This window comes from Rhipicephalus microplus, chromosome X, assembly GCF_043290135.1.
Source record: "Rhipicephalus microplus isolate Deutch F79 chromosome X, USDA_Rmic, whole genome shotgun sequence".
Lineage (NCBI taxonomy): Eukaryota > Metazoa > Arthropoda > Arachnida > Ixodida > Ixodidae > Rhipicephalus > Rhipicephalus microplus.
In genome coordinates this window covers 340,710,387-340,736,940 of record NC_134710.1, presented here as the reverse complement: position 1 = coordinate 340,736,940, position 26,554 = coordinate 340,710,387, and the positions used below count along the sequence as shown (strand labels likewise).

Here is a 26,554-nt window from a genome sequence, read left to right as displayed (position 1 = left end):
GCAGGCTTCACAGCGAACCGCTCTCAAGTGGGTACGCTCTAGGCTTTGTGCTGAACATAGAGCTGCATCCTGGTGTTCAAAAATGCAAACCTTAACAAACTAAGCTCACTCAGTCTTCAAGGGGTGGCACTTCATGTATTTTAAAAATGTGTGGGACTTGCAGTGAGAAAACAATGAAATTTAAACTGTGAACACCCTTGTCAGGCGATGCTTAGCAGCGGACCGCAGCGGCCGAGTTGCGTTGTCGAGCGCGTTGTATGCCTTAGCCAGGAGCTCTGAAAGCCTCATCCAGGAGCAGGAAAACTTTCTTTTGAAGTTGTAGATAAATGCGCTTCATTGTATTGAAGTTAAAAATGCTTGGTGTTTTATGGGCATGTAGTCAAGCTTAGTACATTGTTATACAGAAGTTTGTCCTGTTAATGCTTAACCTTATCTTGCCTGTAAAATACATCAGTGCACAAGTCGTGAGACCTGGTGCTTTCTGTAATAGTCAGCTGTATTTCTTCCAAGTATTATGAGCAATTTGTCCAGAGCACTTCAGACGTCTTGCCATTTCATGAGCTACTGTGCTTGTCAGAGAATATTGTGCTTTTGGGATGTTACATTATTAGAGACTTGAGTGCCCTTGTGCTGACATGTGTCCCTAGTGTGTCCAAAGTTCATTCACATTATGCAAAGGAAAATGTGAGTGTGGATATATTTTCATTAAAAATGTTTGCTCAATAGCATTTTTTTATACACTCACATGTTTTCCAAAATGTGGCAACTCTGTGGCTTCGAAGCTTTGGCAATGTTTAGAGATAAAAAAAAGAAAAACAAAATTTTATGAGTGGCCTATGGCTTAGATCCTGATGGTTATGATAAGAGGGCTTTACTACCACTCCACAACTGAATTGCGTTGTCCATGGTGGCCAGCACAAACATGGACAAGAGGCCGACAACAGTCTTCTGTCTCTCGTCTTGTTTGGGTTGGTCCATGTGAGTATGTTCCAACTAGCCCGATTTGCTACATCACTTGCTCTGTATGTAAAAAAATGGTTATTTTATGTGCAGCACAACAACTCGCAAGAACTGAAACATCACAAGAACTAAAAGTGTGATCGATCACATATACACAGGAGGATATGGATATAAGATATATGGAAGTCTGGAAATCTTGGTCAATGTTCGCTGCATTCAGCACACGTCCTGTACTGCACTTTCATAGCCAGTTGATTATTCAAAGCACAAAGATCTCCTTGCAGGCCTGGTCACAACAAGTGTATTCAAACTTACGAGTTCTGTTGTAGTACACATTAATACTGAAATGCTGCTGTACATTCTCATTAATCTCAGATGAATTCTGCAAGAATTTTTACATCTTTACCAAATAGCTTTTCTACCAAAGTTTAATTGGGGCTTTTAAAATTTTACAAGTTCACCCTAATTTTCACACTTGTTATTGCATTCTGTGATCTAATCTGAGCTGAATCTTGTGTATAAATAGCCTATTCTCCTAGTTTTTATTATTCATTATATATTTAAAAAATTCAGGCTGTTTGACACTAGTTGTGTCAAACCTGAAGAAAGTGGAGTTGGGTCTTTTTCTTCATTTCTATTTTCTATCTTTCTTTATCATTTTATTCATGTTTATCTCTTTTTTTCTGCCTTTTTTTGTCTATTTTCATTTCTTTCTTTCACTTTCTTGCCTTTTCTTCTCTCTTTCTAATCTTTTGTTTTCTTTCATTCTCTCTATTTTACTTACTTTCTATGCTATGTTTTGCTCTCTCCCCTATTCTTTGCCCTCATTTCCCTTTCTCATCTCTATATTGTACTATATTGTTACCCTTTGCTTACGTGCCTGGAGAGGAGTGTGGTATCATTGGAACAAGGTTACACAGGTTTGAATGTCTCCTCGCAGTGTTGTTTTTACCAAGACTTTCTTTTTTTTCTCTTGATACTGATTCCCTCAAACATCAATTATTGCGCCCAACGACAAACAAATCAGCGCACTTGACTTTCTTTTTTTCTCTCGATACTGATTTCCTCAAACATCAATTATTGCGCCCAATGACAGACAAATCAGTGCACTTGTTATGGAAGTGAATGAGATGTTGAAAAGGATGAAGAGAGTGTGTGATCCATGGTGGGTTTTTTTTCTTTCTTTGGGTAATGGTGTAATACCAATCCTGACAGCTCCAGTGTTGAAAAAAAAATGTGGAAAGGTAGGTGACATTAAAGCCAGCTATCACACTATTGTGACAGCGGTATTGAATAAATGCACGAAAATGAGAAATGAAACACTTGAAACAAGAAAGAAAGGGGAAAAATAATTGGGGCTATGTGCATATGCAATATTTTACATGAATGTGCAGTGTCTATGGGTAGAGTCCAATACATACAGAGTGGTCACACAGTTCTTTGTGAATATAGCTGTACAGATAGTTTTTCTATGCACTTGCATACGACATACTACGAGAAATGTTCAATAACAACAGTCCCGGCCACATTCTTTAGCCTTTGATTTTAATTCGAGCTTTTGCAATTTGAGAAACTATGCATGTTTTAAAAATGTCCTGTTCGCATATTACATTCAAAATTCTGCGTTGTTTTTAGTGATTGCATTCTTAGCATATTTAGAAAAGAGGCTCTATTAGTACTTTTTAGGCAAACTTATTTGTAAGTGCATCCACATGTAATGCTGGTAGTATTCCATTGTGCTGCAGGTGCATTGTGCTTATTTTTCACAGCAACGTGCCACTGTTGCACAAACATTCAAAAAGGGAATTCTCTATCTTCAGAGCAAAGTTGAGGCAAGGATATGAAGTTCCTGCAATCTACAAGATGTTCCACCAATACTGCCTAAAGCCTTGGAGCGAAATAAGTGATCAAGAGCTGGTGCAACTAAACGACACCGTGTAAGCATTGTTGCAGGCAAAGAAAGCTGCATACTGTGTTCCTGTAAAGTAGAACTGTCACTGGGTTCTGTGCCTTGGCATATTTTTGGGCTGAAGTTATGCACTGCATTTTTATGTTGTGGCTTGTTAGTGTTGTATATTGATAAATTCACACACGTATGCAATATGACGAGATATATATGAGTAGTTCCCACGAAACACAAGAAAAGCTAAAAAACTTCTAGTAAACATCTAAAAAGGATAGTCCAAAGGTATATCAGAAGTCTTGTTTTGATGTTATTTAAACCTAAGCAGCTTAAAAACCTCCTGTAACTGTGCTAATTCTATGTTATTATACGGCTAGAAAACTGCTAGCAAGAATTCCAAAAAACGTTTTCCTAAATTTTTTAAAGAACCTTTATAAACTTTTACTATAATTACATTATTAGAAGCCTTGTAAACTTCTTGCCATAAATCTAAAGACTTTTTGCTAGATCTTTGTAACATCTTTTTAGACATTTATTTTTCACGCAAATCAGCTTGTTGAGCATGTCCTATAGTCAATCCATTGCATCATGTCAGTGTTTTTCAATCAGTACATTTAGCTGTTCACTGTCGAGAATGACAAGTAGAGACAGCAGCATAATATAATGGTATCAAATTGATTGCTGGAACTTTTCTAACCAGCAAACTTGGTGCCCTATTTATTGAAAGAATGAATTAGTGATTGCCGTCTGTCATTACAATATTCTGTTTTGCTTGGAGACAAACAGGCTTTTAAACGTCAACTCATTTTTGTTTCTGGTGTTGCCTAGAATGCGCCATACTGCACATCCAAAAGCAAATGCAAAATTTCAGCACATCTTGTTGCATACTTGTAACCTTTATTATACATAAAAACGATTACGTACTTTGTCCCAAAACTTTCACACTTTATAGTAACTATGATTATACAAAGCAATTGAGGTGCTGGCCGGATACTTGGTCCAGGAACCTGCACACATACAAAAGGCACAAACTGTTTTCTTTGAGCAGACTTCTATCAGTGCAACAAAAATTAACAGGCTAGCTTAGCAAATACATTATTGGCCCATTAGCAAATATATGAAGGTAAAATATTTGTTACAGCCTAAAAATCAGCTGTCAGACATTTGATCTTTTTTGTGTGTGCTTAATTTAGGTATCTTGGAACTATGAGTAGTCGAAATTAATGGGCTTCACCACAAAGGTGTGTTTAACAATCAAGTTGTGGTTTCGGCTACACCCTGAGTTCTAATTCCATCCCACAATACTTGCACAAGAGACACAGTGAAGTAAAAAATGTTCTCACATGCACCAGCTTACCGAAATGATTTGAGCTAGGTCAGACACTATCTGCAGGAAGTCTAGAGAAAACAATATGTTAAGCCATTTTATTCACAAACACAGCAAAGCTTTAGGATAGGTGATGCATAGAGGAAATGAGAAAGACAACTAAGCCCACAGCATTACAAATTATATGTAGCTGTGTTCATGACCAGTATATAATAGTTCTTTTTGCACAGCCTACGCTGGTGTACATTGCTCGTATTAGCACTTCCGCGTAGCTGAAGGTGTCAACTTGATAGCTGCAACATGTAGAAATTTCTCATCTTAGCAGATGAACTAGATGCTTTATCAGCATCTATTGGTCAAAGGTACTATATTGAAAATTATCATTTCCCACAAAGTTTAATAATAATAATTACCTTCGACATTACCTACACTTTTAACAGACGAGTTTTGTTCTGCAGGGCTGCCTTCCAACGCGGTCTAGCTTTGAAAAATTGGCTGAACCACAGCATTGACTCGGCGGTGTTCTTGCTGACGAGATAGGGAGTCCATAGTTTTATTTTTTCTATTCATAAGAGACTCGAGCAGAAAGCAAAAGATGACACGTCTTTTGAGTACCACAGTTCTCAAAGAAAAAAGCAGATCCTAAGCGAAATCCCAACACACACTAAGAAATTAAACACGAAACTATGCAGCGAGGGCGAACTGTGGCTGTTGTCTGGGAAAGTCTCTGGCGGCTTCACGGTGGAGAGGGAGTCAGAACAGCGTCATGGTTGGCCAATGAGATGGTACAACATGATTACGTAAAATTACAAAGCGGTGACTACCGGTTGTGACAATGTCTTAGTGCTGGGAGGAGGAAGCGAGGTTGAGGAGAGAAAGGGCGCTTTTCTGCCACCCTTGCTAGGAGCGTGGCTCCGCCAACGTCTGCAGGAAATTCGATGACAAATGAAAAGATGCATGCACGGTCTGGCATGATGCGGGAAACAATGCATGGCTTTGTGCGTGGCTGCCATAGTGCAGCTTTGCTGCGGTTCTTGGGGTTCGAGCTGCCCTAGCGGGTCCAGTGCGACCATAAGCATGGCACATGAAGACTGTTCGCCATGGTTGTCTAGTGGAAATGCTGCTTGACTGCTGGCTCGCGCTGATTGTGGGGTCAAATCCCGGCCGCGGTGGCTGCATTTCCTATGAAGGCAAAAGTCTCCGTGTATGTACGTGTACGTCTAAGAACCCCCGGGTGGTGAAAATTTTCAGAGCCCTTCGATACGGTGTTTCTCATGATCATAGCGTGGTTTTGGGAGGTTAAACCCCACATATCAATCAATCTGCAATTTATTTCATCACTTAAGCCATGACTGACACTATAGGCAAGGTGAAATATATATATATATATATATATATATATATATATATATATATATATATATATATATATTGCATGCTAAAATAATGAAATATCATAGTAAATTATGAATGTGACAAACAATCAGTGCACTAGTAAATATGCGTAATTGGCATGAAACTGTGGTACTTAGCATCCATCAGTGAAACCCTTGACTGCTGAACTGAAAGCCACGAAATTAAACCCCGGCTGTGGTGGCTGCATTTTCGATCAAGGAAGAAAGGCTCAAAACCTGTCTGCTTAGACATGGGTGCATTTTAAAGATTTTCAGGTAGTCGAAATTTCTAAAGCCCTTCACTGCAGCGTCCCTGATAATTATATATCGTGGTTTTTAACATGTTAAACCTAGTAATTATTATTCTCATTACACTTCGCACAAAACAAAGCAAGCAAATATCACTATGTAGTTAAAAAAATCTCATCATTCTCACTGTAATTCCTGGACTTGAGTTACAATATTCTAGAATGCCTTCTGTCAACTATCATTAACAATGTTAAACATGGTTAGGTTTCACTGTAACATATCACACATGGTTAGGTATTGGCAAAGTTAGGTATGATTAAGTATGAGAGTAGAAAGTTACTTCATTGCAATAATGGCTTTAAGTTCCTGAAGATAATGAAATAGTCACTAAAATATATTAAAACACAATATTCTGTCAGTATTATAGTGAAAATAAACTTTTTCAAAGCCTTATTGCAATACAAAAAGTTCAATTTTAAGTGACTAATTGCACATTACACAAAAATAAACATGACATACAAGTCTTGAGGGCAGCTCACTCACTATATTTAAAAAAAAAATGGAGTAAAAACTTTAGGAAGCAGTACATTCAGAGACGGGATTTGTGCTTGCATTAAAATTCAGGCCTAAGAACAGAAAACCGCCTTTGCAGATAAGTTATGTGTCCAGGGGGACACAAAATAAGACAATAATGCTGTCAGCTGCCCAATCAACTAAGAATAACCAAATTTTGGTGGCTACAATAAGTGGGTATGTTTGCAAAGAAAGTTTGCGACAGTCTTGTTTCTATACAGTCCCACTTGGCAAAATTCTTCGAGCATGTCTATGCTTCGAGATATTTCGCTCCGAAGCTTAATTGTGCTTTTCTCGATTACGCATGCAAAGCAGTGTGGATCAGCAAAATATTACTCCCTGGTGGGACGAGCAGTCAGTGCTTGCTATCACCAGCAAGTAGTGAAAAGGTAAGCATTATATTGTTTGCCTATGACTTCGACCAATGGTCAGATATATATGCGCACCTCAAGGAGTAGTAGCTGCTCACTGTCCTGCATGCATGATGATGCAAGCCACAACTAAACTTTCCAGCGGGATATCTGAGCTCAGACATGCCAAAGTTCTTTGGATATACGTAGAAATGCGACTGGCTCAAATTTTGAATACATGCATGGCCAACTGCTGCAGTCACTAATAAGTTCATTATTGAATCTTATTCAACGGCATGGCAGACAGTTATAATTATTGTTGCACATTGTGTCCCCCTGAGCACATAACTATCTGCAAAGGTAGCTTTTACACGCACAACTTACAGCACGGACTTTTTTAAAGAAAAACAAAAGGCCTAATTTTGAGCATCCTGAAGATGCGAGCTTCTTGAATGCAGCAAGCAGGTGGCTCAATGAAGTTCCCTTTCCATAGGAAACGGAAGCAATGCACAGCTGCTCTACATCGGTAGCAAACTTTTCCACAAGCCACCATTAATGACAGGCATGTCCAAAATTTTTTCACACTCTGTTTATACGAGGTGCATGCATAGACTGCGATGAAAACACCGAAAAAACAATTTAGTGACATGTGTCTCTTAGTAAAAATGAATTTGTCAGTCTATTTAAAATGGTTTGGAGCAATGTGTCTGCTTGTTTGCTCCAAACCATTCAAATGGTTTGGAGCAAACAAGCAGGATGTACACAAACCATGCTTGAATAGTTCTCCTGCATAGTGCGTATACATGCAAAGTCAGTGATACGACAGCACATACATGACTGTGTGCACTTTCATCAGGTATCTATTGCAGGTAACATATAATATTAAATATGACTGATTTCAAATACAACTAATATAGCTTTCTTCAGGCTGCTCACACTGGGACGATTATACCTATAATGTCAGAAATTGGTGTCACTAAATTGCTATTGTGTGCTGCCAAATTATGGTCATCAATTGCAATGATTCTGGTTGGCTAAGAAGGCAGTACCGCTCACTTAAGCATCACAGTCTGTCTAATGAAAACAAACAAACAAAGTGTGTTTGTTTGTGTGTAAGACAAAGTGTGTAAGACATACGAGGCACCCACCTTGAATCCCACACCATCCCAATAAAGCATGCAAGCTTCTGCAACAATCTCTGGGAACCAGAATCTTGGAAGCTATTGACTGCGATTGAGCAATAAGATTTGTTGAAACTGATTTCCAAATTTGTATAATTCCTTCAGTGCGAATAACTTGAAAACTTTCAATCTATATTTATTATTCTCAAATAAATATGGTGTCCATATTTACATTTCAACAGCAATGTGTACATGACTTATGCATGCATACCATGATGTATAACATTATCACGAGTTTTGAATGATAAATAAAATATTGAATCTGCACATACCACAGATCCCGTTAACATTTGTAGCACATGCCTAGAGAATTCACTTTATTCGATGTACCATTAAACTTGTCATTAATCGGAAAATGTCATTGGAGGTGGTGCTCTCAACTATTCTTAATGTTCGTACACGTAAAAGTGTATAGCAAAGTTTCAGCGCCAAGGTTAGGGGAGGCGCATAGAATATTTAATAAACAAAAACAAAACAAAATAACGAACTGGAACATTGTGGAAACAAGCAGAGTAAAATCGATGGTGCTCGAACGCGTAGACTAATGACTGAATTAGTGCTCGCACATTAAGGTACAACAATTCGGCCACATTTAGCCATAAAATATTCGTTCGAAAATACAGTTCAAGGTAAATATAGTTCAAGGCTTAAAATGCACGATTTCAGCCCGTATTGGGCAACCTATGTTGCTGGTGTATGCCGTAAGTTCGCATTTTACTAAACGAGCTGCATGAGCACCTAAGCGTAAGTGCGACCTTTGCGAGCCATATCTAATATGATGCAACACGCTGCACACGAACACGCATCAACTCGAGTATCACCTAGCAGGATTTCGAATAGGCTACTCAACAATAGATTATATTTATGCTATTAATCAGATGATAAAGAAATGCTCGGAATACAATCAACTCCTGTATATAGCCTTTATAGATTACAAGAAATCATTTGATTCGATCAAAATATTAGGTGTCACATAGGCATTGCAGAATAAGGGTGTCGACGAAGCGTACATAAACATATTGAAAAAAATTCTACAGCGGATCCACTACCACTACTGTCCTCCATAAGAAAGCAACAGAATCTCAATTAAGAAGGGTGTAAGGCGAGGGAACACAATCTCTCCACTGCTATTCACTGCATGTTTAGAGGAGGTTTTTCAAGGCCCTACATTGAGGAGAGTTAATGCAGAACACCTTAGTAACCTGCCATTCGCTGATGACATAGCATTGATGAGTAACTCTGAGGATTAAGTAGAACTCATGATCACTGAACTAGAAATGGAAAGCAGAAGAGTAGGTCTGAAAATTGATATGCATCACACTAAAGTAATGTGCAACAGTCTTGGGAGATAACAGCACTTCGTGATAGGTTGCAAGTCACTGAAAGTTGTAAAGTAGTAACTGCAGGGCCAAATCATGAGAGGGAAATAACTGGAAGAATTAATATGAGATGGAGCACATTTATCAAGCATTCTCAAATCATAAGTTGTAGTTTACTGTGTACTATTCCTTAAGAGGAAGGTAGGTATATAACAGCTGTATCTTACCGTTACACCTACAGAGCAGAAACTTGGAGACTTACAAAGAGGGTTCAACTTAAATTGAGATGGATAGAGTGGGCAATGGAAAAGAAAATGATAAATGTAATGTTATAAGACAGGAAGAGGGCAGAGTAGGTCAGAAAATTAGCGGGTGTGTAGAATATCATAGTTGAAATCGAGAGGAAGACATGGGCAGGGTGCATTGCACAAAGCAGGATAACACCGGGTATTAACTGACTGGAGTCTAAGAAAAGGCAAACGAGTGAGGCGAACACGGTTAAGTGGGCTGATGAGATTAAGAAGTTTACGGGTACATGGCAGCAGCAAGCACAGGACAGAGTTGACTGTTGCCATTTGGTACCAGATGATGTGAAACATGCATCGACCTATGCACACAGTCGAGGCTTATTCTCCCTTGAACAAATACAGTGGGACTTAGAGGGACACAGATGACACATAAAACACGGATGAGCTCAGGCTTAAAACCGAGTTTATTTGCACTTCAACAGGCCTTTTTTATGCACGAAACCTGTATATCAACCAATACACTAACAAGCTAGGTTATGATGAGGAGAAAGGAAACAAGGATGCTGTTAACATTATATATAAGATGTGAAGCAGCATATGGCAGAGTTCAAACCGGTGGTGTGTGGCATGACCACTCTTACTGCGCACGCACGACATCTGGCTCAAGCACTGCTAAAACACGCTGACGTGCTAGGTTGCAGCCTGTGTGAGGGGCTGGGTAAGAGTCTGTGCCCTCTCCCATACATTCTCTCGAGAATCATGTGATGGTGTCGGGGAACGAGTTGCAGCGCTTGATGAACCCAGGTGCTCCCGCACGGTGTGGCGATTAACCTGTGTGGCGTGCACCAACAAGAGTTCAGGATTAGTAACAGCAGCAGAAACCACAGGGAATTGATGGTGTGCTTCACTTGCAAGGACACGTCAACATTGGGCAAGGTTAACATCGCCAGCTTCTTGGGTCATAAGATCCTTCCACAAGTGTTCACGAGAAAGTTAACAATTTAGGCTGCCCTAAGACTGCTCAATAAAGACTTCTCAACAAACTGCAGACTCGGTACAAAAATCTTAAAAGTCGGCATGTGTTGCCTGTTTATTCCAGAAAGAATTTGAATGCTCCATTGACCAAGGATACTTACTGCCAGGCGCTGAAGGCCCTACTATACCTTGAGGAAGTTCAGATGAGTATCGACATCAGGACGTATGACATGGTTCATGTCGTTCTGCAAGAATGCGACTCCGAATATACCTTCGAGGTAATGTGTGCTTTGTTGGTTTGTTTTGCATGCGAGTGAATGAATGGTATATATATGAATAAGGGAAGTTGGTGTCAGGTGTTGGAGTGGCAAGTTTTATATGAAGCGTATCATCAAGCAGTTTGTTCTTGTTGAAAGTGGTACTGTATATTCTTAATTCAGCATTTATCTGGCTTGTTTGAAAGGTTTTCCCTTTCATGCGTAAAAGTGTTTCCTTGAATAAAGGAGTTTGTTCATGTCTCTAACACTGTTTAGAAGCACTGGAAGCATTTTTGTTATAGTGCAGTTCAACACTACATACTGCTTTAAAAATGTATACGGTTGGCCTGTTAAAAAGGTATAAATACCATCACAGTCAACACACTGAATGGAAAGGACTGTTAGGCAATTGCAAACATAAGTCATGCCCTTATCAGACAATTCTTCTCCACTCTGAAGTAATGCTGCACACACAAATTACAGATCTGTTTTCTGTATTCGAAACATTGATTAAAACATTGGCTAATTCATTATTTAAAAAATTGTTTAACATTGGTAAAACATTGGTTAATCATTGGTTCAAAAAAATTTCTTAATTTGCACATTGGTTCTGGTTCTGTGCGTAGAGTGTAAGAATATAGACCCACAGTTTTAAGTAATGAACTGAATGATTCGTGTAGCAAGGCACTTATTCTTCGCTTTGCTTAAAAGTAGCTATTTTGAACAGTAGCATGTAAGCAAACTTCTATGCTCTGCTATATTTTGATGATCCTTCATCAAGTTTTGTTCACGCAAGTCAGCCTGTCCTACCGAGAATTCCTGGACAAGGTGCAATCTGTGTGTTGATGCAGCTCTTCTCTTCCCTTATTTTTGTCTTGCCAAGCCAGACTAGTTGCGTGCACTGCAGTTTATCCACATATAGCATAAAAATAGTTAGCTCTACGTCTTTGTATCTGGATTACAGTGCTCTCCTGCGAGTATCATTAATTGGCATATTCATCTGGATATGAGAGAAAAGTTTGAAGTAGTACCTTGAAAAGTAGCTGTTGTGATGTGTGTTGTTGTTCAAAAAAGTAGGTGCATGGCAATAAGTTTTACAGGTCATGCACATTTGCTTTATGTTGCCTCCACTATAAAATGGTGTTGTTGTAGCGCAGCTTCATTAGAGCATGAAGAAAAGATGCCAAGGTCAAGAATGAAAAAAAGACACTATCAGCACTAACTTCTAGCTTTTATTTATTGCGTGACCCTACAGTGCATTATATAGCTCATCTTGCTGCACATGTGACGCTGCACACATGACAAAACTGCAGGAATGTGGCACAGCATATGTTACCAGAAATCAAATTAACAATCTCGTATCAACACTTCATAGCACATGCCCCAGAAAATCTAGCTCTTTTTCAAATAAGGCTATGGATGGCATATTCGCACACAGCTTTGCACATTTTGCGTTAGTTCTTTCAATATACTCTCGTGTGAACCAGTTATGACTGTGACCCAAGATGACACACTGGTTAAAGAATAGAGTGCACGCACACATCTTGCAATGCATAGCCAGGAAACCACCAGAATAAATCTTTTTTTTTTTCTACATTCACCAGTGCTCTCACAACTGGTCATTGACGCACCTACTAGTCTGTTTTATGTAAACCGCGATGCACGACAGCTAGAAAACATTCGAAAAATTCAGCCAAATGCTTCTTTCCACAGGTGGATAGCACCTCCTTCTTAGGGTTCGTAAGCTTACATAGTCTACTTAGTTTTTCTGGAGCAGAGAACGCTACACAGACGTTTCCTCTCGGGGCTATTTTTTTCAAATGGTGCGAAATTTAATGGACATAAGGTACGACACTGGTTTTCCCAGCATCGGGCTCACCATTGTTCTGCGGCTGCCCACGCATACACAAACCATGCAGCAAACACTCGGCTACCGACACCTGCACTAAGACTGGATAGCCTGCCAAGGATAATCGCTTGCTTTGTCCTGCGAAAATAGCGGCCATAGTGTGATGGCATGACTTCATCAGGACATTTCTAAAACATAACCTGGCAATCCCTCGTTTTATCAGCTCGGGATGCACTGAATTGTATAGCAAGAGAGGCTTTTCCGACCATGGTTCGTAGCACCAGCAAGTATGTCCAAACGAACAAGACAGATGAAGGTCAAGAAAGTGGATTGTGCCTCCTTGCGGTATTTTCTACGCCACTTCAAGTGATGCAAGACACTCCTTGATTATTGGCAGAATTTCAGTAACCTGGCGTTCAACGTCTACTGAAGCACAGGCGATAAAAAATAAGAAATCGTGAACATAACGAAAAGCCTTTCGCACCTTTGTCTGAGTGAGCTCATTGGACAGAACAACATCAAGATGGGCGAGGAAAAAAATTTTTTTTATTATGCACCAACTCGACCAGTCAGCAGTGCTTGCTTCCACTATGTCATCAGAGCACACCAGCTGTTTTCTTTGAAGAAGCTCTGTCCATTTGTTTCAAATGGATTTGTTCCAAACTATAAACATCTTTGTTATACATTAGTAGGGTCTGGTTGTCTGCATAAATGTAAAGATGTTCAACGTATATCTTCGAAATAGTTCACGTGTTCCAAAGAAGTATGTACAAGTTAGTTAAAAAAAAGGCTCTGCCTTTGTCACTTTCATAGAAAAAGAAATGGCTTACAAAATTTGGTGAAACATTTCACTTAAATGCAAACATACATACATGTTTACTTTAAATAACTGCAGGGAATTGAAGAAAAAGTAGGTAATTTTCATATGTTGCCTTAGTACAGGTATAAAAGTGACAACAAAAAAGATTCTCATCTGATCATCCATGTGTAGTGTAGCTTTTTATAGCTTACACAATTGACATTTAAAATTACACTACATTTGTTGAAATGCCAGCATGGCCCAAGGTATGCTGGCAGAGAAGTGAGAATGTGGTAAAGCTGAGCATATCACTTCAAACTATTTGACCTCTGCATGTTTACAGAAGAAACATGAAATAATTTTTTTTCTTGATATTGAAAGAATATTGAGATTATCATTTTCCTCAAACACATTCAATTTTAATTTTCACTAGATGTGCATAACTATTAGCTTAATTTGCATTTACACAAAATATCACTGGAGGTTAATTATATGCTTGACCAAACAGTTATATCTGCAAGTATTTTGCACTCTTTAAGTGGCTCTCAAAGGTTTTAATCTGAAGAGGCTGTTGACTGATTTTTGAGGCTCCAAAGTATACACAAGTCAAATGTGGCGCAGCATGTGGCCTAGAATTTCCAATTCTCGGTCAGCTAGAAGGAATTTTCTCTTATTTTAAAAATGATGCTATATACCCAAATGACTGCACCATATACCATACTCCAATTCACGGCCAATAGCTAATTTGAGTATCTTGAGCTGCATAGTTTCTGTGGTTACCTTGGAATGCCGCCAGGTGCCTGTGCGTGCTTGCGATCACACTGAAAGTAAGCAGAGTGTCTAAAAAAACTACAAAAAAATGTGCTCAAGATCATGAGGCGGGCATGACTTAATTCTTTTCCCCATGCCATTGCTCCCTGCTTAGCTTCTAGTGCAATAATTGGGATGAGAGAAGAAGGCAATTACAGTGTGCAATGAATATGACTTTGCTCATACTTAACAGATTCAAGAAATTTTTGTTCCGGTTCACTCATAAGGAGACGAACTTGTTTAACGAATCTGTTCAGCGGTTAGTTGAAAAAGTGTGGCAGGGCCCCTTTAATTATTTGTGGTGCAAGTGCTGCGCCATTGTCATGCTGACAAGCAAAGGACAACATCGTTGCTGAAGGCCGGCTCTTATCCTGATGGCAGTTTCCAACGCTGATGCACAGCTCGTATTCTCGTGTGAACTTATATTTAATTGCTTCGTGGTGTGGAAAATGTTGCATGTGAAAAAAAAAGTGTCCACATCACCTTAACCACGAAGCTCGTGCACAGTAACAATCATTACACGAATATACTAGGGGTACTCTCAACAAGTCACACAATATATATTGTAATGCTGAGAAGTAAGAGACAACACACTTACTGTAGGCTGGCTGTTCTTATTCTGAGATTTGTCTTTCTCTTCTGCATGCTATAGCCAAACACGCACCCGTTCGCGAGTGCCGCTTCATCCACATTACACTGGTTACATTAGTTGAATGGTACTTGGTATACTAATTGCATTCATGTCTTTATCAACCCATAACTTTGCATTTTTTAGTTCATTACAACTGCACTTGAAATAGCGAAAATCGGCAATAAAGGTTTTATTGTTTGACATTATTATTCAGAAGTGGGGTGGCAAAATATGCCGATTGTGATGACTGCATTTTTTTTTAGGTGCCTGGAGCAACTGAAGGACGCCCATCAGTTATGAAAGGAAATAGATTATACATTAGGCCCTCTTTAAGCAATCCTAATGCAGTAACCGAGTATGAAGCAGTTGTGTCCAGCATTGATGGCTCATCCGTCAAAGTCAGAGTTAGCGACAAGTAAGTGCATACTTTTGAATTTGCTTAAGTTTACCAAGACTCTTCGTATGACAAATAATTTTATTCCATTTGTGCCATATGCAGGTTTAAGGACATCTACATCAAAGGAATGAAGTTTGATGTGCGCTTTACGTTCAATCGAGTACCGTTGATGCGGATGCATCGAGCTCTTGACTTGTGCAAATTACGGAACCTGTGGAATTTCATTTTCCCTAACATCAGCTCTTCACCATCCAAACCGGCACTCGAACTATCTGATTTGAGGTAAAAATTTTGTTTGACTGCAGCCGCTGTTGCAGTTAATCCACTTGTGCCTTCTGCTTCTTTCGAAACAGGTTTTTCAACAAGAAGATTCAAGAGAACCAAGAGCAGTCAAAAGCTGTCAGTGACATGTTGTTAGGGTTGCACCGCCCTTATCCGTATCTTTTGTTTGGTCCTCCTGGCACAGGGAAGACAGTTACTTTAGTCGAGGCAATCAAGCAGGTAAGTTGGGCAGTTTTACCCTAACATTGCTAATATTGCCAGTTTTCTTTATTATACCATTTTGTATGTTCAACACTGACTGTGCCTTGCATGAAAAACATTGTAATAATGTCAGTCCTGTTACATTACCACAGATATGCACGCTGATCCCGTGCAGTCGCATTCTTATCACTGCTCCCTCGAACAGTGCTAGTGATTTGTTAGCTGAGCGACTTTTGGACCATATAATGCCAATGCAAATGCTTCGATTGTACTCTGCTTCCGTCAACCCAGACAAGATTTCAAAGAAACTCAAGCTCAAGGTAGGGAATGCATTTCGTACAGTCTCTACATGTCTGCTTGTATTGCTTGTGCATGTATGTTGTATGTAGTTGCTCTGTTGTCAGGAAAGCTGTTTTACAAAAAAAAAAGATATTTTCATAATTATGATCAATCCTTTTTTTTTAGAAATGCTGTAATGATGTGGAAGCTGATAGTGAGCACCGTTATACTGCATCGGAGTTGAAGAAATACAGGATAATTGTTGCCACATTGGTTACTTCATTCAAGTAAGAGATTTTTCTCCCCCCCCCCCCTTTTTTTTTTCCATGTTTGCTAGTATAACATAGCTCGAGTTCTCTGCAGGTTACTGTCGTTCTGTTTACCGCTCAACCATTTTACCCATGTGATTGTGGATGAGGCTGGCCATGCTTTGGAACCAGAGTGTGTCATCCCTCTCATGGGGCTCATGAAAGCTTGGAATCCCAACCAGAGTGGCCCTGGGGGACACATCATTCTTGCCGGAGACCCTATGCAGCTGGGGCCAGTGATTAGGAACCGTCTCTGCTCATCTTACAATTTAGGTATGTTTCTACAAGCATGGCCCCTACATGTGGCAGAATGCTTGAAGCAAAAATATTCATGCTGAATTTAGCACGTTTCTTCAATTAACAAATATTTTCTGGTCAGATTTCTGCTCCCATTGCCAAATGCAGCATAATTTCGTTGATTTGTTCCCGTTCATCTTCTTTTTGCGATAAAGACTTGCTTTTAAGGCATGATATTTTTTGCAAGTATGTTTGTTAAATGTGCGCTGTTTGTTAAATGTGCGCTGTTAGGCCGGTGTTGTGTATGAAGTGAAGTAGTGTCTTGTGGAATGTGTTGTCATGTATCCAGCAGTTCTAACTGGTTGTGTCGGTGTAGTGAAGGGCGGCTTGAAGAAGGTGACCGGAGCGTTCTGGCTGCAACCCTTGACATGTCCATATACGGTGTTATGCATTTGCTTTCATCACTGGAGTGGGACTATACGGACACGTATCACCAACTCGTAAAGGCGACCAGTTTCATAATGATATACCGGCCAGTGTAGGCTTCCATGCTTCTGCCCTCTAAAATAGTGATCGTGTTTAATTTTTATTGAAGTATTCGTGCTAGCTTCTAGTTTCTTGGGGTGCCATTTTTTGGTTGAAATATTTAAGTTGGGGATTGATTGGTATATAAACTTTTCGGTTGCGGTAATTAGCCTACACACCACCATGTCACCACCAAAAATTGACTGCATCGCTGGCGCTGTAAAATCTCTTTCTTTGAGTTGAAATAGCCGAAGAATGCTGATTTCAGAACTCAATGAAATTTTTAAAGTAGAGGTAAAGTGATCCCTCCCAGTTCAGTAACTAGAGGGGAGCTGAGGGGGTTCTGACACCCCCTGAAGTTTCTTCATGCTTTAAATTTTGGGGTGGCACTACAGTGCTTACATACTTTCACATCGACCACTGGTGGCTAAAGTTGGCCGTTCTTCACATAAACACCCCCGAAAAATATTCCTGGGTATGGCCCTGATCCCTCCACACACATCTTCAGATGCCGTCATGATGCACTGCACAATTATTTGATACACATGTATTCATAAAAACTAAGGTCAACAAATGCTCAAGAAGAAGCTGCGATCATTATATAAATTGGAAAAGCACTGCAAACTTCATTTAGTGTGGTTTAGCTACATCCACTTCGAAACATGTTTAAATTCTGTTGAACTTCTAGGCAGCAACATTGAGCCTTACTTTGTAGGCTTTCGGCAAATTATTTGCTTTCTATTCAACTTCAAATAAAGTTTTGTATGAGAGTAGCTTTCTTGTGAAAGTTTTTTGAGAGTAGCTTTCTTGTGGGATCTCTCTCATGCTCGGAGAATAATATACAGTACACACCATAGTGAAAGTGAACAAATGTGCATTTATTTGCACCTTTTACACAACAAGCTAGGCAGCGAAATTGTAGAATTTATAACATGCAAATATATTCACATAGCCAGTCTACTAGTCACATTATGAAAAAAAAAACATGGTAAAATGCCATTATGACACACATGAGACTCCCATGAATGGCAGTCCATGGAGATGATCCATCATTGTGTGACTATCCACTACCAGCTCCTCAGGCCAAGAGCAGGGGTGCTGCTCCCCATGGCATGCTTATATATCATCAACAGGTGGCACTTCTGCAAAGCTGAGGTCACTCTCTTCACGCTCACAGCCATGCGCGAAAACACCTAACTTGGCTTTGTGCATGTTCCACAGGGAAGCCAATCTTCAGGACACGTGGACACGATAGCATTTTCTCTGGGGTGATGTGAGTGTCCACATGTTTTAGTGTTGTTGGTGTAACTGGATGTTACATTTTTACTTAGAATACAACAGAATAAAGTTGAGCCCGCTGATCTAGTAGTGCGAAATTTGACACGAGGCAAGAGAAGGAACAGAGACAAGCTCTAAATTCCAACAATGTTTATTTTGGAGAGCGTGCACATATATATATTGCCACGCTCCTTTATAAAGTCGTGTCATTGCACCATTACACATGTAAGTGCCGTCTTGTGAAACCACATTGATTGACTCTAAAACCTTCGAGATAATCGTAGAACCTTTCGATGCGATTATGCTCACAATGGGAACATTAGATTCTTCTGGAACTTACGTGGTCGCTAATGATAGCGCCGGAATATTCGACTGCACATGTATAAATGCCAACTCGTGTCATCGCTTGTCAGTTGATCGATGGCCGAAGCTCTGTTTGCTGCTATCAGTGCCCGTGTGTTACTGTGATCTGACCTTCAGTTTTGTGGTCACAAGTTCAGCCAAATATAAACAGCCTCATCTTCAACATACAGTCTGCAGCCTTTGTGAACGTCATGACCACGTGACAATATACTAACAAAATTTGAAAAACAAATAATTCAAGAAACCCACAACTGCTATGCGCAAAAATCTTATTCTCAGGAAAGTCTCTTTTTGCCGGAAGTTATTGCTCATCTTCGTCTCTTTTCCCCTGTACAAAATTTTGTGCTATGTGATCAGTTATTTAGGATATTGCCACATGATGTCTACAGGTTTGTCATTACAGACACTCTCTCCATTCATTTTTATTGTGTTTGTAGAACTATGTCAAAGTGATTGAGGCTATAGCTTTCTATTTCTGTATCTCATCACTTGATGTATTGATAAAAACTAAACGCTCATTCTATGCCGTGTGTAAAAAGTGCATAGCACTGAGCCATAGCTGGAATTCGTGTTTGTAGTGCGAAAAATAGACCTGTTTTCGTGACCTCTTTTGTCCAAGCATATTATTTGTGCTATGAAAATTATGCCAGTTAAGGCAATGAACTAGCTCACATTACTGCCTTGACTGCATGAAGCTATGGCAATCTTTACCTTGTGGCTGTTGCACCTGTTGATGTTACTGCATCTGTGTATTTACCCCCAAAGAATAGGGCACATGCTTCTCCCAATGAGGTGGCTGCCTCCCAGACTGCCTTCAGGTTTCTGCTCTACTGGTCACTATACTATGTTACGGTATATACGAGACTGCATATATACTCTATAAATACTTGCCTACACTTGCCTCTTCAAGAAATGCATCTTTGTTTTCTACAACATTGAGTGCTTTGTTCATACCATATGTACAAAGAATTGTGATGGTCATTTTTCATCTGCTTGAAAAAGTAACTTTACATGCTTCGATAACTGCCACAAACCACAACTGGTTAGTTGAACTGCTGATCAAATGACTTATTCACATAATCAAAACTAGTCTAAATTATTGCACTGCATCACTGCTGATAATCATTGGGAGACTTGAAGGTATAAAAGCATGTTATGTATTTGCCACTACACTGGCCATTTAATGTGGTGTGCATGCAGGAGTGCATTACTGCACCAGACTTACATTTGGTATTTGGGTACTTCCAGTAATAGCTGAAAAATTAGGCAGCTCTGTGGAAACTGCTTCTTCACTTAGTTCCAACTAAATAACATTGCCACATTTCTCGTATCAACTCCTTCAGTTTGCTCTGTATAAAATTTATGTTAAGAAGGTAAAGCACTTGAGCAACAAGGGGCAGTGAAAGAAGGCAAGTGCCTTGTTTTACTGTCTCTTGTCGTTCATGTTGTTCACTTAACTAGCAAGATGTACCACCTTGTGCAGCTGGTTACTGACACTGTGGTGTTTATTCATGCAGGCGTGTCACTACTGGAGCGCCTCATTAAAATGCCTTCGTACCAGCAGAATGACAATGGTTATATGATGACAAAGTTGCTGAGAAACTTCAGAAGCCATGCGGACATACTCAAAGTTCCCAATGAGATGTTTTACAACAATGAACTGAAGGTATGGCGAGTGACATTGAACCTGCAGTGTATAATTTTTGGCTATTGTGTCTTATTTTATTGTTCCTGCAATAATAATAATAATAATAATAATAATAATAATAATAATAATAATAATAATAATAATAATAATAATAATAATAATAATAATAATAATAATAATAATAATAATAATAATAATAGTAATAATAGTAATAATAGTAATAGTAATAATAGTAATAATAGTAATAAAATCTAAGCTACACTTATACTTTTAAATTATGGAGATAACAATCTGCATACTTGACTTGCTGTATTTTTTTTTTTTGTTGAGAGAATCGCTGATTTGAGAGCTGCAGTAATACATAAAATGCAAAGTTTGCTATGCTGAAGGCGTCAAGGTGGAGAGAAGGTCATGGAAAGGAAAATTGTCATCTATCTGACAGTAGCACACAGCTACAAAGAAGCCACAAATTATTAACCTTGGAATCAAACCTGAGACATATTGCAATATGCCTTACCATGGTGATTCCTCCAATGTCTGAAAAGCATTGAGTATGTACTATCTTGATCAAATGAAAAACAGTGGCAAGTATTCGCAATGATAAATTGCACGCCTCTCAGTCATCACTATAGTATTGATAGGTGTACCATTCAGTTTGGCAGCACTCTGCATATGCACCTCTGTCCATGCTGATGACTGGATGACGTGCACTGTATCATTGCGGGTGCTTGCCGCAGTTTGAGTTTCATTTGACTCCAATAGACCAATCAGTACTGCGAAAACCTTCAAAGTGGAATATGAATTTCTATTTCAACTGTGAATCTAAGAAACCTAAATTCAGTTTCCTTTGTAGGTTTGCGCCGTGGCTTGATTTGCCAGTTTTTAGCTTTGAACAACTGTTAGATAGATGGAATTTTTCGCTGCTATGCGAAGTTTCTCAACCACAATTACTCTAGGACTTTGGATTTAAATCTGACACCTGAACACCTACAAGTAGCCTTCCTGCTGCACATTTCTCCTGTAGGACCATGGCTGTGTGTAATGAAAAAAAAAAGGGGGGGGGGGGTGACAATGCAAACACTGTGCTGTGTTTATGATCTTGCTGTCTACACCCCTATATTTTTTAGTGTTCTAATCACAATGCCGACAAAGTTCCTCACCCTTCTGAACTGTTACGTTTGGCATAGATGTCGAGAAGCTGTGGTTATTGTGTTTCTCAGTGTTCTGTCGTGGTTCTTGACTTGGTGCGTACTTGCCGATTTGTTGCTGTTCTAGTTCAAGCACCCAGACGTAGCTCTACGGAACATAAAAATTGAGTCTCAATGCATTGTATTAATTTACCTAAGGGTACATAATCTCCTGGATTGCCATGAATAAGTGAGCTTCATTAACTGCTTGTACTTTAATCGCGTGTAGCAAGTTGTTCCAGTTTATAAAGTTAGGCATAGCTAACAAAACATACCTATGTTCAAAAAGAACAAAAAATGAGATACTATCAATCTCATATGGTTCTTCACAGCATTTTGAGTACAGTCACCTTTTCATTCGAAGTTGTGTAATGAACGGTTAAAAAAAGCACAAAAATGTTATTATGGCTTATTAGTTGTGTTTAGCTGGTTGACACAAGACCATTATTTCAGTTCTATGCTGTGTTAACACTTTACCACTGAACTGCAATGCAAAAAACACTTGTGCATTGGCCTCTTGGCTGATACTAAAAAACTCCCAAGAAGCATGCCTCCCTACAGCATATGTATAACTTCTTTGTTACAGCTCTCATTAACAAAAGGGGTAACAGTCATTGTAGGAATGTATTCATAAGGAGAATTAAGACTAGCAAATGAGCAGGTTGCTGATGTGTAGCTATGGAATCATGCATGAACCATTGCATCTACCATTGCAGGTGTTTGCAGATGAGATGATCACACAGAGCATGTTGACATGGGATGCTCTGCCAACGAAGGGTGTGCCACTCCTTTTTCATGGTGTGTGTGGAAAGGACATGAGGGAGGGTAACAACCCCTCTTATTTCAACCCGGATGAAGTCAAAGTTGTGGTGGACTATGTGATATCTCTGCTGGATGGTAAAAATGGAGTGCGAACCAAGGTTCGAGAGACTGACATTGGAATTGTTTCTCCGTACCGTAAGCAGGTTGGTAAATTGTGAGCACATTAGGTGCGCTGCTTTTGGATTCAGAATGGGGCACTCATGATCGGTTACGATTTGAGTTTTGAAATTGTGTTTAAGTTAAGATCTATTCATTTTCTTTTTTTGCTAATTTCTGTCCATGCACTTTTCTCCTACAGTGCAATTTTTTTTTAAGCATTAGCCTATCTGCTCCAATACTTCAGCTGTTCTATGCTTAAACAAAAAAATATTGTTCGTGTGTAGTAACTTGTGTAGTTCTAAGTCCTGTGCTAAATTTGGCTCCACTATTTCCGATGAAGGTGGAAATGTTGTGGGCCCATGTGCTCAGATTTGGGTGCACGTTAAAGAACCCTAGGTGGTCGAAATTTCCGGAGCCCTCCTCTATGGTGTCTCTCATAATCATATGGTGGTTTCGAGAGTTAAACCTCACATAATCAATCAAATGTGGCTTCACTACTTTGACACCTGAGGAAGTGCGTAGCATGGGCACCCACTGATTTTTATTCATGGAATTCCCGCTGCTCTTTTTACCTAACTGAGTCGTTTTCAGTGAGTAGGTTCTTTTCACCTTCAGGTGTAGTGTTAGAGAAGTGCTGGTGGAGGAGCAGTTGTTTGCTTGGTGGAACAGTGGCACCCTCTCTTTAACGGTTTGAGTTAGCCACATGTCTTCAAAAGTGTTTTTAGCAATTTTGAGTTAATCATTGCAATCATTTCTTGGTTAGTTCTGGTAATTCTAAATTCTACCTTTTCAGCTGTCTTTTAAATCAACTCTGTTTTCTGCATTGCTAGCCTTGTTTTAGGCTTGTTTTAACCACTTAATTTTGAGTGTGACCACATCACATGAGATTTATGGATAGACGATGAGCTGGACCTTAAAAAGCTACGCACTTAAAAGGTTTCGTATGAGGCTAAGATTACGAAAAACATATCTGCTAGTACATTTCTCTAGGCTATATTCTCTGACACCTAAAATATTCTTTGCGCAGTCTTACAAAATGTTATGTTGTGCATACATATTGTTCAAGTTAAGGTGATGCTTATCCTCTCTCTCTTCCTACTCTCCACGATCTTTTTATTCATGTAGAATGGTCTAACAACTAACAGGTTAATTCTAGGTTTCGACAATCATTTCTATGGAGATGCATGCGTGAAACGCATTTTCCATTCTTGCAGTGCTAAGCAGAATAGTTGTAAGCAGAAATGTATGAGATTCTCATACACTTGCTTCCGTGCATGCCTGTCCCAGATAGAATCAATAAGGTTCTCCCATGGGTTATATCATCTGAAATAACTTTTTATAGAACAGAAAAGTTTTATAGCATACTTATACACCATAACTTAATTTGTGTGGCACTGAAAAATATCCAGTCAATAAACTGACTCTCCCTATAGGTAATGACTCACTTCCAGCTGCTGCATTTTGAACTCTCCTACCCCTGACCTTTCTTTCTACGTATATTTGCAAACTAGTTTATAACAACTAAAAACTGTAGTTTATTATCTATAACCATCTAAACTAAATCAAGCTGAAAACATTCTTACTTTTTTTACAGGTACTAAAGATCCGAAGTCTGCTTGATAAGAGAGGCCACAAAGATGTTAGCGTGGGTTCTACTGAGGAATTTCAAGGCCAAGAACGTTTGATTATAATCATAACAACTGTTCGGAGCAACCGTAATCTTGTTCATGGTGATGTGAGCCACAACCTGGGATTTCTTCAAAACCCAAAGGTAAATATAGCACATGCACATTCCTGTTGCCTTACGTTAACATCCTGGTTTAGCGGAAGTGTAACATTGCCTTCAGGGCTATCCCTAATAGTGTTGTTTAACATTTGATGTTAGAAATAAATGCAAGCAAAAAAATGTCTTGGGTTGATGTCAAGTGAGGATGCCATTAGTTTAACAAGCATAAAACTATATTTGCATTACTGTAAAATCCCAAGCAAGCGCCCTTCCCTATGGTGAAGAATAATTCGACAAGATTTGGAGGGGAGGCCCTTCTTGGTCATGGGTGGGAATTCGAAATGGCCTCAAAAGATCCGTTAAGAATAACTAATGCACACTTGTGCTTTTAATTAAATACTTAGAGGGACGTGGCAATGAAAATTGTAAACTTGGTCAAAATGTTTAGATTTTCAATTAATTTTTTTTTGTAATCCTGAGACCATGTTTTACATGATAGTGTGATATTAGACCAAAATAAGTAGAAGTTGAGAAACAAGCATTTTACTGGTGGGCTGTCATCAAAAGCTATGATAAAATTGGGCCTAGAAAAATGAAAATTTGAAGCTTTCCCTTCACACAGTGCCACCATATTGGCATCATCATAAAGAGGACACAAATTGGAGCTCAAGATAGCCACAAAGATGCATTTCTCCAATGAAAAATGAAGCCAGCTTCCTTCAGAGTTCCGTTTTATTAGCTTCTAGCTCTATTTTCTCAGCTTTCATTTTTTGAGCAGTTGCTGTCAGTCGTGTCCCTGTGCCATTTCACAACAAATTAAGCTATAGCCATTTCGTTTCCTGTACTTAGATTCTGGGACATTGGTGAGTGCCTTAAAGCTGTCCATATTTGTTTGCACATCATGCAGACTTTTGTAATTTGCTTTTTGTAAAAGTTGTTGGTAAAACAAAATGTCTAGGGCATTAAAAAAAAAAATTTGTCGGCTTACTTAAATGTTAAAAATAAACCAATGGCATTACGGCACAAAATGAACCCTTGTGAATATTCTTATACAAAAATTTTGACGAACTTGTGTCTAATTAGCTAATTAATTTTGGGATGACAATGAGTCTATCAAGTGTTGTAAATCAAAGGTTATATTAGATAACTCGAAACAGATTTTAGTTATCGGCACAACAAATGACATCTGCATGCCGAATTTCACTCCTTTGGCTCTATAAATAACAAAGATAATTGTCAGTGCCACGTCTCCCCTTAATTAAATAGTCATGCATTCAGTTTTTATTCGCCCTCGCTGGGTGAACAAAAGCAGTGTGAATAAATGAAGTGAATAAAACAGTGAAAACGCTGAGAGGGGAGAAGTGGCTGCATATTTCAAGTCTTTCGAAAAAGGGAGTGGGGTGACCGCTCGGGTTGGGGCATTTGCCCGAGATTGCACGGTACGTTAAGCCTTCTGCCGTTCTAAATTTCTACCCATTTTACCTCTGGTACATTCTGGAATAAATTCTTGCATAACCTTAGGTGCCGTGAAAAAAAATTAAAGCACCTTTGCCTTAGTGGTGCGAACCCTGACGAAAGTGTAGAGCTGGGCTGCCTTTTTTAAGTGTGTTCACGGCATAGCACATATTTGATGCAGTGAAACCACTTTTACTGAGGGTTACGTGCGATTTGTGCATTTATTTGTACATGTTAAATACCTGCAAATTCAGAATCGTGTCGAAGCGAATTCAAATACTGTAATATTTGTTCGAATATTTGAAGTGCGTGAATATTCGCTCAGGCCGCCTGTGTTGTGTTTGTGATTCCCATCATTGGAGCACTCGTCTAATGAGCGTTTTTTTTTTTGTTTCATGGAGGATCATATTTTTCTTATCACTTTCTACAAAGCCAGTGGTATAGGTGCACCGCACACTAGAAAAGTGCCAGCTGGCAATATCGTTATAAGCTGGGGCTTACAAGAAAGGATGCTCCATTGAAGTGATGAAGATGGTGATTAGAATAGTGCTCGCGTTGTCGTCGCCATTGCCGTTACAGGAGCCGAACTAGCAGTTTCTTTCTTGTGTGTTGTATGGTGATGCCACCTCTTGAGAAAGCAATAAGAACTGTCTATTAAACACTTGTGCCCCTATACAAAAAATGGTGTGACAAGTAATTCATTTACAAAAATCCGCACAGTTTAAAACTCCTTGGTGGGTGCCTTCCAGCAGTGAAGTGGATGAGCCACTACGCGATGCCGGGTGCTTCTTGACAGCGGACCACAAAGAATTAGATGCTTCAGTATAGGACCTAAAATAAGGTGTTTCCAGAAGACTGGAAGCTCAAGTAGTCAAACAAGAAATTTCACTGAAACCTGTTGTATCATCACAGGGAATTGTTT

At 39.3% G+C, this 26,554-nt stretch overlaps 1 protein-coding gene and 1 long non-coding RNA gene across 8 annotated transcripts in view; both read left to right on the top strand.

Annotated features, from left to right (window-relative positions):
* Positions 1-26,554, top strand: part of LOC142776317 (uncharacterized) — an 87,309-nt gene that overhangs the window by 16,186 nt on the left and 44,569 nt on the right. The window lies entirely within an intron of this gene.
* Positions 1-26,554, top strand: part of LOC119161201 (putative helicase MOV-10) — an 89,734-nt gene that overhangs the window by 53,347 nt on the left and 9,833 nt on the right. For all 7 annotated transcript variants that reach the window (XM_075879783.1, XM_075879786.1, XM_075879782.1 and 4 more), the window contains 11 exons: positions 2,781-2,897; positions 10,604-10,757; positions 15,089-15,240; positions 15,325-15,504; positions 15,576-15,723; positions 15,858-16,025; positions 16,171-16,271; positions 16,348-16,565; positions 20,213-20,361; positions 22,247-22,495; positions 24,046-24,222. In XM_075879783.1, the coding sequence (XP_075735898.1) occupies positions 2,781-2,897; positions 10,604-10,757; positions 15,089-15,240; positions 15,325-15,504; positions 15,576-15,723; positions 15,858-16,025; positions 16,171-16,271; positions 16,348-16,565; positions 20,213-20,361; positions 22,247-22,495; positions 24,046-24,222 (1,813 nt within the window). The remainder of the gene's footprint in view (positions 1-2,780; positions 2,898-10,603; positions 10,758-15,088; positions 15,241-15,324; positions 15,505-15,575; positions 15,724-15,857; positions 16,026-16,170; positions 16,272-16,347; positions 16,566-20,212; positions 20,362-22,246; positions 22,496-24,045; positions 24,223-26,554) is intronic.